The 14,257-nt window shown below is 40.1% G+C and overlaps 1 protein-coding gene across 1 annotated transcript in view; it reads right to left on the bottom strand.

Annotated features, from left to right (window-relative positions):
• itfg1 (integrin alpha FG-GAP repeat containing 1) overlaps nucleotides 1–14,257 on the bottom strand; it is a 161,956-nt gene that overhangs the window by 47,544 nt on the left and 100,155 nt on the right. The window contains exons 11-12 of the mRNA XM_038701483.1: nucleotides 6,898–7,048; nucleotides 5,845–5,953 (exon numbers count right to left, since the gene is read on the bottom strand). Of these exons, the coding sequence (XP_038557411.1) occupies nucleotides 5,845–5,953; nucleotides 6,898–7,048 (260 nt within the window). The remainder of the gene's footprint in view (nucleotides 1–5,844; nucleotides 5,954–6,897; nucleotides 7,049–14,257) is intronic.

A 14,257-nucleotide genomic window follows, 5' to 3' on the forward strand; every position in this document is an offset into this window, starting at 1 on the left:
TGTAGGTAATAAATAAATGTGTTATATGTCTTGCTTGTTGTTACATTTGCAGGCAGAGCCATTATGACTTCAACTGTGAACATAAGCTGGTGCAGGATGCTATTTTGACAAACATTGGAGCAGGCACTCCCACTCAGCCGTCTTTGTGTGTTGCAGCAGACACTGAAAAACCAATCTGAATATACAGCCTCCAGTTAAATCCTCCTCCGGACAACAGAGCTACACTGAAAGACTTCATGTAAATCTCTTCGCTGTCATTCGAACAAAATGAAAAGAGGGAATAAAAGACAGCTCTGACTGACAGACAGAGAGGCGGAGAGGAGACACAACGACAGGAAACGAGACCTTTGCCGAAGAGAACAAGAGAAAAGTGAAGGAGAGGTGAGAGCGAGATAAAAACAGACGCTCAAAAGGGTTAGAGGAGAGGAAATGAAAGAGGCAGGAATGAGATAAGATGGGAGAGCGAGAGAAGAGAGGAGAGGAAAGGAGAGAAGGGGAGAGCAGAACATGTGGAAAGAAGAGAGCTAGATTTGGTAAACAAGGGGAACTGAGGGAGGTGAGAAGTGGAGGGAGGAGATGGGACTGAGAAAAGCTCCCAGATGTTTCTCAATGCAGCTAATCTGCATCCTAATAAGTGAGCAGGAAACTAATCAACTCCTACAGTTCTGCCTGTCAGTCTCTCTCTTCACCCCCCACGGACGGACACACACACACACACACACACACACACACACACACACACACACACACAGTCGTATTTCCATCAATTTCAGAAACATTAACATTATATTGATATTGATTATATTCATTCCCTGGAGACTTTCCCCTACCAGTACTTGCCTAACACTAAAATGTAATTTACGTTATGGACACACACGCACGCAGACAGGAACGCGCGCGTGCACACACACACTTCAAAATGCTCATGCAGAGATACTCCCTCCCTCTCTCCTCTTTCTAATTTCGGAGTTTACAATTTCTCCCATCTCCTCCCTCCTCAGCAGTAATCACCCGTCCATCTGTCCACCCTGCAACTGCTTTGTGAGCTGTCTCTTATAGCTTAAAGTGGAACCACTTTGCTTTGCGTAAGACTTCACACGCATGCATGTGATCACCATGTCCCTCGAAAAAATTACCCAAATCTGTTGTGCAAGAAGTTATTCAAGGAATCAATTCCAATTTACACCTGATCCTAAAGAGACCTGAGGATATTTAGACAGGACTCAAAATGTGGTCAACCGAACAAACTCTAATGGAGAGTGAACACCAACACTGGCGGGATGATTAATGATCAATTAATGAGCAACCCTGATGATTATGACGCACTTGAGTATTAGAAATTTTTACAGACACGACCTCCGCAATACAAGAGGACGCAATCCGATAAGAATTTTTATAATTTGTACTTGGCCTGGCTCAGTGTCATTGGACAGGTCTTCTTTACTATTGCCAAGATCACATGGTCGTTATTCTTCTACTGATAGGTTGCCGAATGTCAAGAAGGTTTGTCTAATCTAATATGAGCCCAAAGACAGACACTGAAGAGGAGGAAGGTAAACACAAATGAAAGGAGAGAGAGTAAAGAATACAGGACGGTGAGATGAACAATAACCATCAACTTTTAAGTATTTTGGTTTAATTACCTGAAATGAACAAAAACTAATTCAGAGCGGTCGTACGGTTGGCGACGCAACAGGCGCTACTCTCACCGCCCAGCTCAAAGGACAATGCACAAGATAAATCAAACTCACTGGTGTTCATTTAAGGCTGGCATCCTTTCTTTGGGGCGGACAACCGATGGCATTCAGTATTTGTCGCGGTGTGAGCAGCTCGAATTGTTGTGAGGCTTATTATTAATTAATTCCCATAGCTGTGATAAATCATTTCTGCCTGTGCTGCGCTGTGACAAATTGAGTAGACCTGTGAATACTGCTTAATAGAACTCTTTTTTCTTTGCACGTCGTTTGTGTTCAACATAACTGCGGTCATGTAAAATCAGTGGATTACCAACATCAGTAGGATTCATCCTCTGGGGACCATGAATGTCTGAATAAAATGTCAGGGCAATCCATCACATCAGTGTTGAGATATTTCAGTCTGGACCAAAGGTCCAGTGCCATCCCTAGAGCCATACAACTAGCCAGGCTAAAAATACAAGTTAAATAAAAAGTAAAAAGTTTATTTAAACAAGTTAAATAAAAAAGGCTACATGTCAGTGTTGCTCCATTGTCTAAATACAATCTAATCTGCAACATTAAGTTAGTAACATTAAGTGAATGTCCATTAATGTCCATGAAAACTTTGCAACTGCACGAGTATCTGCCAAGAAAACACCCACAGGGGCTGAAACTGAACTGCAACAAACACACTGAATAACATTCAAACAACAACTTTCAGTAGAACCTTCCTTGAAGGAGTGTCAAAACAAAATTACATACAGGCCTGATATGCTTTTTTGCCCTCAGCTTTCAAGGATATATATATATTTTTTTTTTACAGAATGGCAGCTGCCAAGTCTTCCCCTGGTCTTCAGCTGCATTCAGAAAACCTCTAGCCTGCTCCTAAATAATATATGCTATGGCATACAGAGGTAAGGGTCTTGATGGAATGCGCTGGTGAGTGAACTATTGCATTTTGGGCGCATGGGAGGATAAGATGTCAGACCAGTACAGGTTCAGGCCATCTCGGTGTGAAAAGCCCAGCAAGAGTCCAGGCCTCTAGCAGGCACAGAGGCAAGGTTGCTGTCTGAAGCCAACCTGTGATGGATTTAGCCTGGAAAGTCCATGTGCATCATGGGATCTTACTCACATGCACATAAATGCGCACACATACACACACACACATCAAGGCCGACACAAAGTCAATCCTTCAGCGCGTGTTGTTCAATAATGCTCAGGGGAGGGTTGAGGGATGTCATCTTGAGAAAATAGGATTCCATCTTACGGAGCGGAGGACTGGATCAGGCTGTCTGCAAAAACACATCACTGGCTGACAACGTGTCAAGTTTGAATAGGAAGTTCACACTCTCAGTCTCACTTATTACAGTGTAATGCTATCAGCTATGCTATCAGAGACGACTGAACAGAACGTTAAATAAACAATTTAGCCTCAGGGGGGTTTAACTCGAGGTGCGAGGCTATTAAGCTGCATTTGAGCTCACATTCACAGGGGAGAGGATTGAAATGTCGACAGGGTGTGACACTTGACAGATACATTTTTATTTTGGTTGCTTGCTTACTGTAGTCAGCTAGATGTAGAAAACACTGATCATGTATGAAATATTAACAACCAAAATATAACAACTGAAGTCAAATAAAGAGGAGAAGAGGGGGAGCTGAAAGTGTTTGTAACGACACAGGGAAACCAGGCATTTTGGTTTCGGGTGTATCTGTGTTCGTTTTGTTTGATGTTCCGCAATGAGACAAGACATGGATAACGAAAAGAACAGCAGTATTTACAGAGGCGGCACAAACATGTTACAGCAGGAGGAAGGGGGACGAATCAAGGTCACACAAACATACTGTATGTACAGAGGCTGTCAGGCTTACTAATGCGCATGCTTCTTTCTTTTACAATAATTTAGCTTATTGACATATAAAATAATGTAGAATATTTATCTATTGACACTTTGCCTGGACAGAATCTAGACTACAATGAGCCTGCTCTGATATTCAATCGAATTCAGCTGCAACCCGTGTATTAGTGTCCACAAGTGTCCACATACAAACACTTTACAATATGGGCAGTATTTGGAATACGGATCATGTGGTGTAGGGATAAAGGATATGAGGAAAATATCTAATTGTGATGGTTCTGATCAATACTGCGATCTAAATTGTCATTATGGGCTCATGTACATCCCAGCATAGCTGTGCCCATCTTCAACCTGAGGAAAGGTCTAATCAGCCCCTAACTAAGACCACCTGTGATGGTGTGCAGGGCCTTTAAACTCTTGTATTTATGGTCTCCATAGCATCGAACAAGACAAATTCTACTGAGCATCATTACAAAACTATCTTGTTCTGACAGCAGATGAAAAATATCACTTTAGTAATAATGACAAACTGCTTGTTTCTTCACTATACTTTCAGATTCTTGTCATTTTGTTTTGTTGTGAGTCTCATTATTGTGACCCGGAGGTATTGTGAGTATTTGCTACTGCTATAAACGATTTGTTTGAGTGTAGGCTTGGAATGTCTTTATTCTTAGTCTGCTGACAGGTCAAATTCGTGTATACAGTACATGTACAGTAGAAAGAATATTGATTGTGATACATACTAAGTGTTTACAAGGGCATGGTGATGATTTATGTGTGTGTTTCTTGTGTGTGTGTGTGAGATTCTGAAAGCAGAAGAGCAGTTGTAGCCCCTCCCTTCCAAATAAGACAAAACAACAACTGTTCACCAACTGTGCTGGAACAGAAAGGGATGAACGCTCTTTTTCCTACTAATGAGCAGAGCAGAGCAGAGTGACAGATTAGACTGTGCAAAGGGCCAGCCTAGAGTGGGACTATTTTTGCTTTCTTCAAATGCCAGTAGGTACTAACGCTGTACCAACATTTTGACTTCACAAGAACGTGTTAAAATGAAAATAAAAGAAATAATAATCTATTAACTGAGAGAAAAAAGCAGAGCCAAAAATATAAAAACTATTTCTGAGCATTGCATGCAGATATTGAAGCTACATTTGCTTCCAGTCAGGCATCTTTTGTGAATACCAGGTTTAAAGTGTGACTGAAATACAGCATATTGCACAAACTGTGTGTGCCATTTCTGTACTGAGCAAATCTGGTGTGAAATCAGAACTAGCTCACAATGCAAGTCACACATTTTCTTCTCTTTTCTGTTTTTGCCCTTATTAGATAGGACAGTGGACAGAGCAGAAAGAGAGAGAGAGATAGGGGGCGAGACGCAGCACAGGGCCACAGGCTAGATTTGAACCCGGGCTGCTGCCGTAAGGACTTGTACATGGGGTGCGCACTCTACAAACTGAGTTACCTACACCCTAAGTCCCACATATTCAGCCTGAGGTTGGTTTTGAATGATTTTATAACTTTACAATAATAACGAGGAACACCAGGAACCACACATAGTTCATAAAAACAATCTAGTCATAAATCAGACGTATTGAGTACAGAAAAAAACTTATATAGTATATAGTATTAAATAGTATTTGCCTCTTAATGGAAACTTCTAGTACAATATGTGGGACTTTTACTTTGTCCTTTCCAACATATAAAACACGATCACTTTCGAGTTGTAGCCCATTATTCTGCTTCCACTCTTGTGTCATGAGCAGGGCATTATCAATGGTGCTAACTAGGCTGGGAGCAGTGTGCATATTTACAGTATATTTTTGTTGAACTACACACAAGCTTATAGTGGAGAACCAGAAAAAGAGGACTGAGACAGTATTTTCAATGAGCTTTTGGGAAAAAGTGCATCTACTACAGCAGTTTTGTGGGGTCAGTGGACTTAATTTAGTTTGAAATAAACAAAATGATCAGACAAGATCCCATTTTCACTATCAACTGAGCAGCTTAAGGCTAAACATCAAAATAATATGACAGTTAACAGCCATGGCCAGCTGGTTTCAAGGTGTGGGAAAAGAGCTGTTCATGTTCAATGGTTCTACTTGGTCTGAGAGGGGCTTTGATTGTAAAAAGTACATAAATACTTGAAATCAGAAGATATCATAATGTAATTTGGAGAGTATTTCTTGGGTAAAAGAGGAAGACAGAAAGATGGTACCTTTTTCTTACTTCATGTGGCTCCTCCAATAAACTGGTTTAGGCATAAGGAGAGGGTAGAGGGACAAAGTATACTGGGCAAATCAGTCACTTACCCATCACTTTAACGAAGTAGGCATCAGCTTCAAAATTGTTCTTTAAAGCATGGATGATCAAGTCTTTTTTGCCCTCTGCCTGGCTTAGAACCAGCATGTCTAATATACCCTGCAAATGAAGACAGGCACATAGATAAGGGACAATGGGAGCATGGTGTGTGCGTCTTCTGATGTACATTTTTATCCCTTTAACATACTGGGTGACTGATCCACAATTATCTTATCATCTCAAGTCTTCCCTCTTTCTCTTCTCCTCAACGACGTCTCTTTCCCATTTATAAATTCTCTCTCAAGTGACTGAGAGAGCAAGAGATGGGGAGGGAGAGAGAGAGAGAATTGAGATTTGACTTACCACATTAGCAGTCATAATACATTCTGAGAAGACAAGCACATACGGTACTTTGCGATACAGCTGCTATACTATGTGCAGTGTGTGTGAGTGGGAGTGTGTGTAGGAATCTGTGATCAGAGCCTATAAAAAGCATGCACTCCATATATAAGAACAAGTGTGTAAGACTCTGTGTGTTCTGTGTGTACCTCAAGCGTGCATCATTTTAAAGTGTACACCATTGTCACCATGAATAGAAATCCAGGTAGAAATAAATGAAAAGACTAGAAGACAACAGCAGTAGAGCATGCAAAGAAAATAAATAATAGTGCTTTGTCTTTGGCTTGCACACAAGCTACTGTATGCACTTTAAACAATACTTATTATGAACAAGTACTAAAGTGAACACAACATTTTCCTGTCCTCAGTCCAATTCTGGAATATTACTTCTGAGCAGGAAAGGAAAGCCATAAACTTAAATCATTTTGTTGACGTCAGTGTTGAATGAGGCTTTACGCATAATCCACTTTTCTGCATTAGAGAAATCAAATATCCTTGTGTGCTCTGTGAGATTTATTCATTTTTCTTCTCCATTTGGCATCAAGTTCTTATACTAATACTGTAGGCATATAGCTGATATCAGTCACTGTGGAGGAATGGGAGGTGAGTTGCATGTGTGACCAAAACAAGCCCTAAACAACATTTACTCAATACAAACTACTCACGTCCTCATAGATGTCAAAGAATGTTGCCATGACGGCATTTTGGATGGCTCCCAAATCTGATTGGTCCCAGTGGATGCGGAACATTCTGCCTACACTTTGGCAAGTGGCGTTGTTACAGGGCACATTCTCCAATAGAAAGGCCTGCTGACCACTGCGAGGCAGAGAGAGAGAGAGAAAGAGACATGCATGTTATCATCTGCATCTTAGATGGTGACAGTGAAGCATCACAAGAAAATTATTATGTCACCAGGCAAGAGTTTATCAGCTGAATCATACCAGCTGACCAATCACATTTAAACACACCAATGTGGCAATCCATTCTCTGTTGACTCTTCATATACAATTTCCGATGCTGATCCCCCACCACCCCCAACGTACTATAAGTTGGACAAAATAGCCTAAGCAGGACATTTCTCAATTAAGTCTGATGCAGTGTTTTGGTTTTATATCACAATGATTCAAGCCAGGGTCTGACACAGAGCCAAACATAACAGTGGCGTATTTATTACAACAAAAAGTCCACAATCCTGTAATGAAAGTGTCTCAGACTGAACATTAAATGGTGCCCTTGTTTAATACTTGGGTTTTTCATAACCACATGACATTTGTTAGATTTCAGTACAAACAGCCTTGTGAAAATGAGCCATTGTTCTTGGTATCATCTTGGTAATACTCTGTCCGTAACTCCTACTTGCGTGACCTTTAATGTACTCATAGAATGTGGCTCAGATGATATAACAGATGTGAGGTGACTTTACGCTCTTCAATCTACAAATGTCAAACCATTATTAAAGAAGCTAAACCTAAACCCCTCTACAACTAGTAATTATCAGCAATCTATGATTCCTTTGCACAGCCATTGAGAACTTGACTGTCCATAAGCTGTGAGCTGACTGCCCAACTGTCAATCACGTAAATTACATTTGTCAATTACGGTGTTATGTAAAAGGTAGCCTTTCTCAACATTCAGTCTTCAATGATTTATGAGAATATATTGTAGAGGTGCTCCGATCAGGATTCTTTGGGTCGATCACTGATTACGGATTGCTGAAAGCAGTATCGGCCGATACCGATCACTGGGTCTATTTGAAGCCTTCTATTTATCATGTAGCATTATACTGTATATTTATTTAATTAGTCCTAAAAAAATATTAAATTAACAGATGATAAAGTATATTGAAATGACAGCTGTTTATTTTACTGCCAGGAAACATGGGCAACAAATTCCACTCCCTCTGTCTTAGAGACTTAAACCAGAGCGAACATCTAATAGCTTAATAAATATAGCTTTTCTGTGGAATAAACTACAAAAACAGAACAAACAGAATCTTTATAAATTTACTTCAACTATAAAAGCTGCAACAAAAAAGGCTGCAGCCAAAATGTCATGAGTCGATGATGAACTCTGAAGTAGCTGCTTTTTATTCTGGAAAGCTCATGCAGGTTCTGTGGGCTTTAGGGGGTAGAGAGAGGGAGAGTGGGCTACAGAGAGGAGACAGAACTGTCATTGAGATTTAAATAAATAAAACTACAATGTTAATTTCATATTGTACTGTTAGTATATTGTTAATATTACTTATAGTTACTATAGTCATTATAATTTCATATAGTTTACCACTAGTGTAGGCCTAATATTAATTCAGTGGGTTGTTTTCATTTGTTAAATCCTTGTGCAAGAAGCAAAGTCTACATTGGTCTCTGATTTATTAATGGTAACTAACTTGTCAATAATCATAACCATTCATGCAAAACAATTTGAGGCTACTGTAGTCTTTACTGGCACATCGTCAATCGCACGTAAGGTATATAATTTTAGCACAGACTTTATTAAAAAAAAAAGGGCATAGGCCTATGTGAGTGAAAGATGCTTCTTTTATTGGCGGGTGCCGCCCAGCAAATGTTTTACATACTGCCACCAGCTTTACCAGAGGAGAGAGTAGCAAACACGGCCAGCAGGTTTTCATCTGATTTTGTCAAGGTTAAAAATACGGGAGATTTATGGGGGAAATGGGAGGGTTGACATGAGAGGAGTAGGGAGAGGAGTGGGGTAATGTTAAGGTACATCCACACTACTATGGTTTTATAATGAATGTGATCTTCCCCGTCCACAGCGTTTTAGCTGCGTACCAGAGTTGATCTCTGTCCATATTAAACCGGCTGAAAACACACATCTAGTGGCCGTTCACGTACACTGGGCCTGCGCATGCTGGTGTTAACATGAAGCAGACGGTCTACTCCGCAGTTGCAGAAGATATGGCTAAAGGAGAAAGTATTACAGACACAGGAATTTATTTTGCATGCACAGACAACGAAGTGGAACTGTTACTGAAAGTAACACGGGAGTACAAAGAGACTGTGGTGGCAGAAAACAGACTGGGAGTCTTTGCAAAGTAAATACGGCGACATGCACATTGTTATTTACCCAGTACAAAATATTTAAAAAATATACCAAAACTAAAAAGTAGCAATGTGTTTTGCTTTGCATGACTGATGAGACCAAATCACAAAGCCAAATGTTGCTGATTAACTCTCATTGTAAATGATTAACTGGGCGCATCAGTCGCTTCCTGTCTGAAAAGGACTTTGGTGCTAGCTAGCTTTGAAAACTGTTCAGATCGCTGACTCTAGTGAAACCATTTTAGCTGCTGTTGAAAATTTGTCTTAAACTTAAGTTAAAGCCATTATCGGCCAATAACAATCGGTGGCCGATCGATCAGCGCACCATTAATAGATTGGATTGGTTTCTAGCCTTAATGGAGACTTCGTTACGATCTCAAATTTTACAACATTACGTTTTAGGGTGGATTTTCCCTTATTCAAAATACGAGCATCACCGTTTGAGAATGACAGCCGCCTCAGGCTGGAGCCCCAAGCACCTGTGATAGTACAACATCCACAGGCACTGCTCTCTTTGCTCTGCTGCACATATGTCTACCTCCCATTACGAAAGAAATACCTTGCTATCCATATAGCAGGCTTCTTTTTGCAGATGTGGACAAGTGGTGGCTTGAAATAAAAATACTCTGGGACTCAGTCTCATTTTTTCTCCACCTCGCTACCTGTACTTAAGCTCAGTGCTCAGTCTTTGTCACCATCTCTCTTTGATTCTCAGGGGAGATTGAATCCCCCTCTTTCTCTATCCAAGTGTCTGTCTGTCTTTGGAGATGGCTCTCTGTACCTGTTCTTAGATCTCTGTAGGAGTAGAGACGGGAAAAAAAGGCTCTGGTCTATAAATAGACTAATCGTGAAAGCCCTCTCTTTCACAGGATTTTAGATGACCCCACACTCTTTCCCAATGCAAGTGTCTTGGGAAGTGAAGGTGTAGGCAGACCACAAGCTAAGAGCCTGATGGGAAATTTGTCATCTAGGATGCTTTAAAAAAAAAACTTGAAAGACTGTGTGAGGCAGTGTTGGAAAAACATAATGTGTCTTACAAGCAGCAAAATATTGTGACAATGTCAGAAAAGGCAGGAGATTAGGTATAAAAAGAAAAACATTGCAATGTTTAGAGAGTGTTCCTTGATAAAATGTTGATTGAGTGATGCTGTCATTCATCCCGAAACTCTGTTGATATTGCTTGGGCAAAATGCACATCTGTGAGAAGTCACAAATGACACATAGAGGAGAATTTAAATTGAAGTGATATATGATACACAGCAAGATAGGAACAGATAAGTGTGTTTCCTTGTCTTCACATGTGCCTACTATGCAATGTGACAGCATACGCTCATCTTATTATTTTGTCGTCCACAAAAGGAGATAAAACTGAAAAATCCAGCATGAAAAACAGCAAAGCATAAAAAGTATACAAAGCATGGGCTGTGTGTGGTCAGTATACGGAATATGGGTAATAAATGCTGATATTACACAACACCTGGCTTCAACCGAGCAATCCAACTGGTCAAAATGGCATTTGAAATGCGCTTGGTAAGCTCTCCATCGCTTTTAGCCTGGTGTCAGGGAAAATGGTTGCTATGTGAAAAGGCATCAACATAGTGCCAGTTAACTTTCTTTGGTGTTATTGTATTTTATCATTGGAGTTTTTTTTTCAATAAAATATCTAATGGCTGCTTTGATTGCTGGTTTTCAAAAAGTAAACAAGCTCTGGTAATGAGCGAGAGGCATAGTTCATCGGTGCAACTGAATTTTCACAATGGTTTGATGTAAGACCTTGTACTCTGTGCATCAACCTCTGTGCACGAATGCTGGTTTTTCATCAAAAACTATTTTATTCAAATTAGGATGCATGGCGAAGTTCAACCAAACTTATGAAATATTACACACTTTTTTAGACTTGCTTGAAAGGGAAAAATAGTGTTCATTTTAATAAATATAGTATAAACAGCAAAACTGGATGTACCATCATCTTCCTATACCTTCTTCTGTTCTACACATACAGAAGAAGTATTTGTCACAGTAATCTAGCCATTGAGTGATGTATTATAGTATTATCAATTACATTTTTTGTATAATCAATAATCAAGCCTCAAATGATTTTTGTTCCGTTTTCTGGGGAAAGTGATTTTTTAGCTGCACCCAACCGAGGGGAAACAAATTCCCTTCTTAATTTTGTGGCAACATTTCAAATGTCCCCTTAAACTTTGCCTGACACTTAGCTGGAATCAGCAGCTGGCACTGCAATATAAGGAGCATGTGCACTGTGCCAAATTCTGGTTATTTAACGATAGGTAAGAGCAACAAATGCTCATTTATTAGTAAAGGTCTGGATTCAGCTGCCAATATGACATCTGTATTTAAAACACTGCAAAGTACAGTACAGCACAGGAATTCAATTAATTCACATAATGCTGCAGGCACACAGATTACAGTAGTGTCAGCCGAGATGACAGTTTTCTATGCAGATGTGCTGGTGTTTCAGGATATCTGGATCTTTATGTGTGCTGGGAGGAGGTAAGGGGATGGGGCTTGTGAGGGATTAACAGACTTTGGCTGTGATTATAGATATACTAGCTGGAGGTTTGGTTAAAAGGTCATTCTGTGTAATCCATCAATACTGCATATGCACTAGAATGTTCCTCCCTTCTCATTAGGCTTAAAGTTAACCGCACAGCACCCAAAGAATATGGCCAGTGGTCAAGACACACTGCTAATGGTGAGCACTGATTGGCTCAGTGGCAGATAATCAGGCTTTCAGCTGCAGGAAATTGTTGCAACTTTTCAGGGACTGCATAGGTGTGTGTGTGTGTGTGTGTGTGTGTGTGTGTGTGTGTTTGTGTTTGTGCAGAAAGAAAGAAATGTAGCCATTTCAAAGTTTGAACTTTTGACATTTGATTGTTATTCACCAATGTGGGTGTCCTTTCTCCTCTCTTGTACTGCAGGGGGGGTGATGGTGGAGATGAAGATGAAAAGGTTATGAGGCGAATTTCTCTCTCACACACACACACACACACACACACCTATAGATAAAACAAAAACATATTTTCTCCTCACATCTGGGAAGTCGGATGTGAGGAGTAAATAGTTTTGTTTTGACTGCAGAAGGTTTGACTGAAAACCTAATCTTTTTAACGCATTTCCACACACAGATATCAATAATTATTTCAAAGCATCATTAATAGAGATGTCCTGAGCCAATCCTAAAAGTATCCGCTAATCCGGTTATATTTTAATGAATCACATTGGCTAAAATGTTTAAGACAGCCAATAATGGACGTGGTGAGAATGTGACAAATTATTTTGGCGTACTGGTAAGAATTACTCTGATTGGTTAAACTACAATGGTAACTAATCTGTTAACGAATGTTTTATCTCCCCTCTCTATTTCATTTTAAGAAAGAACCCAGAAACACCCAGAAATAAATATAAAAAGCAACTAAAATTAATATGTGTTCTAACCGTGCAGTCTTCAAAATGTCTACTTAGACTTGATATTGGACCATTTCCACTTACCGGTTAGATGGGTAATTAGCCTGCTGGTAGTACATAGGCATGGTAGTGTTTAACGGAAGACTGAAGTGTTTTAGTTTTGTTTGGTGTGAAATTCTCCTGTGATTAAGCAACAGTGAGTAAAGTCAGTACATTTATCATTTTAACATTGAAAAAAGAAAAAATCTTAACCTGGATTAAAAACATGATGAAAAAAAAAACATCAACAGACTAAAATGTGACTCAGTAAGAGAAATGTGCTGTTTGCAGCTTGTGCCTGCACTACTGTTAAGATATGTGTGTGTCAGAACGTGTGTAACTGGAGGCTTTGGTATTGCATGAACCCTGTGTCAGCACTGATGTGCGTATTTGTGTGTGTGTGTGTGTGTGTGTGTGTGTGCGCCTGCAGGGAGTCTTCCACTGTTCCTAGCTCTACACGCCGTCCCTCTAATTGGCCTCTAGAGGGGCAGTCGGCTGGCAGGAGGCTGACCAGCTGATCACGACCATGACCCTTCTCTCCCTCCGCCTCAAGCGCTCCGAGACCACTGTTACCTGTCCACCTTTACCGTTCCCTCATTTATCCATCCACTCATCCCTCCATCTCTCGACTCCCTGAACCCTGAAAGTTTATCTGTTGTACTGGCTTTGTGCAAGGAGATCCTGCCTCATGACAATCAGTTATGATTACTTGTCTAGTCCCTTTGTAAGGCCGAAGTCAGTATGGTAATGATAGGTCTTGTCAGTAATACCAGTTAAAGCCAGCTTTCATCATTAGGAGCTTTCATCTTCATTGTTATTTTCCTTCACACCTGTGGTAAAAGTACAGCACATGGACACGCATTTCTGTGCACACAGAAAGTTACAAGCAGAAAACAAAAACTTCTCATTTACTTTGTTGGATTTAGTTAGCAGTAATATCATAGTAAAGCAAAATAACACAGACAGAAGTGGATTTTTTGGATTCCACTAATCGAACTATCATAAATTAGGAAAGAAATTAGCAAATTAAGGGGAAAATGCACTATAAACTTATACGTTGACGACTGTTAAGACAAAATAAAGTTGGTTTCTCTTTATCTACGGTTGCTTGGATTGCACCTCCTTTGTACAATTTGCCAAATTAATAGGCCTAAATGTAAATTGTACATTTAGGTAAGGAGATTAGATGATGTGTGGACACTGCTTCCAAACATTGGTTTCTTGTGACCCCTTACCACTAGGGTTGTGGTATATCATGGTATATACTGTGTGACAGTAGAAATGTGCTAACCGGTAGAGATTTGTAAATACCCCATACACCATGGGAGCTATCCCTTAGTGTCACTGCTATATATTTAGGGCACACTAGCAAATTTAGGATTTCGCATGTGTATTTATTTCAAATTGTGATAAACATCTGGCAAACCTTTGTGGGTTTCCAGATCCTCACCGGAGCTAATCGCGGCCATTCTACTCAGTGTTTGTGAGTCTACCA

This window comes from Micropterus salmoides, unplaced genomic scaffold (assembly GCF_014851395.1).
Source record: "Micropterus salmoides isolate LMB-PRFRI ecotype aquatic unplaced genomic scaffold, ASM1485139v1 Ms_hic_scaffold_6, whole genome shotgun sequence".
Taxonomy (NCBI): domain Eukaryota; kingdom Metazoa; phylum Chordata; class Actinopteri; order Centrarchiformes; family Centrarchidae; genus Micropterus; species Micropterus salmoides.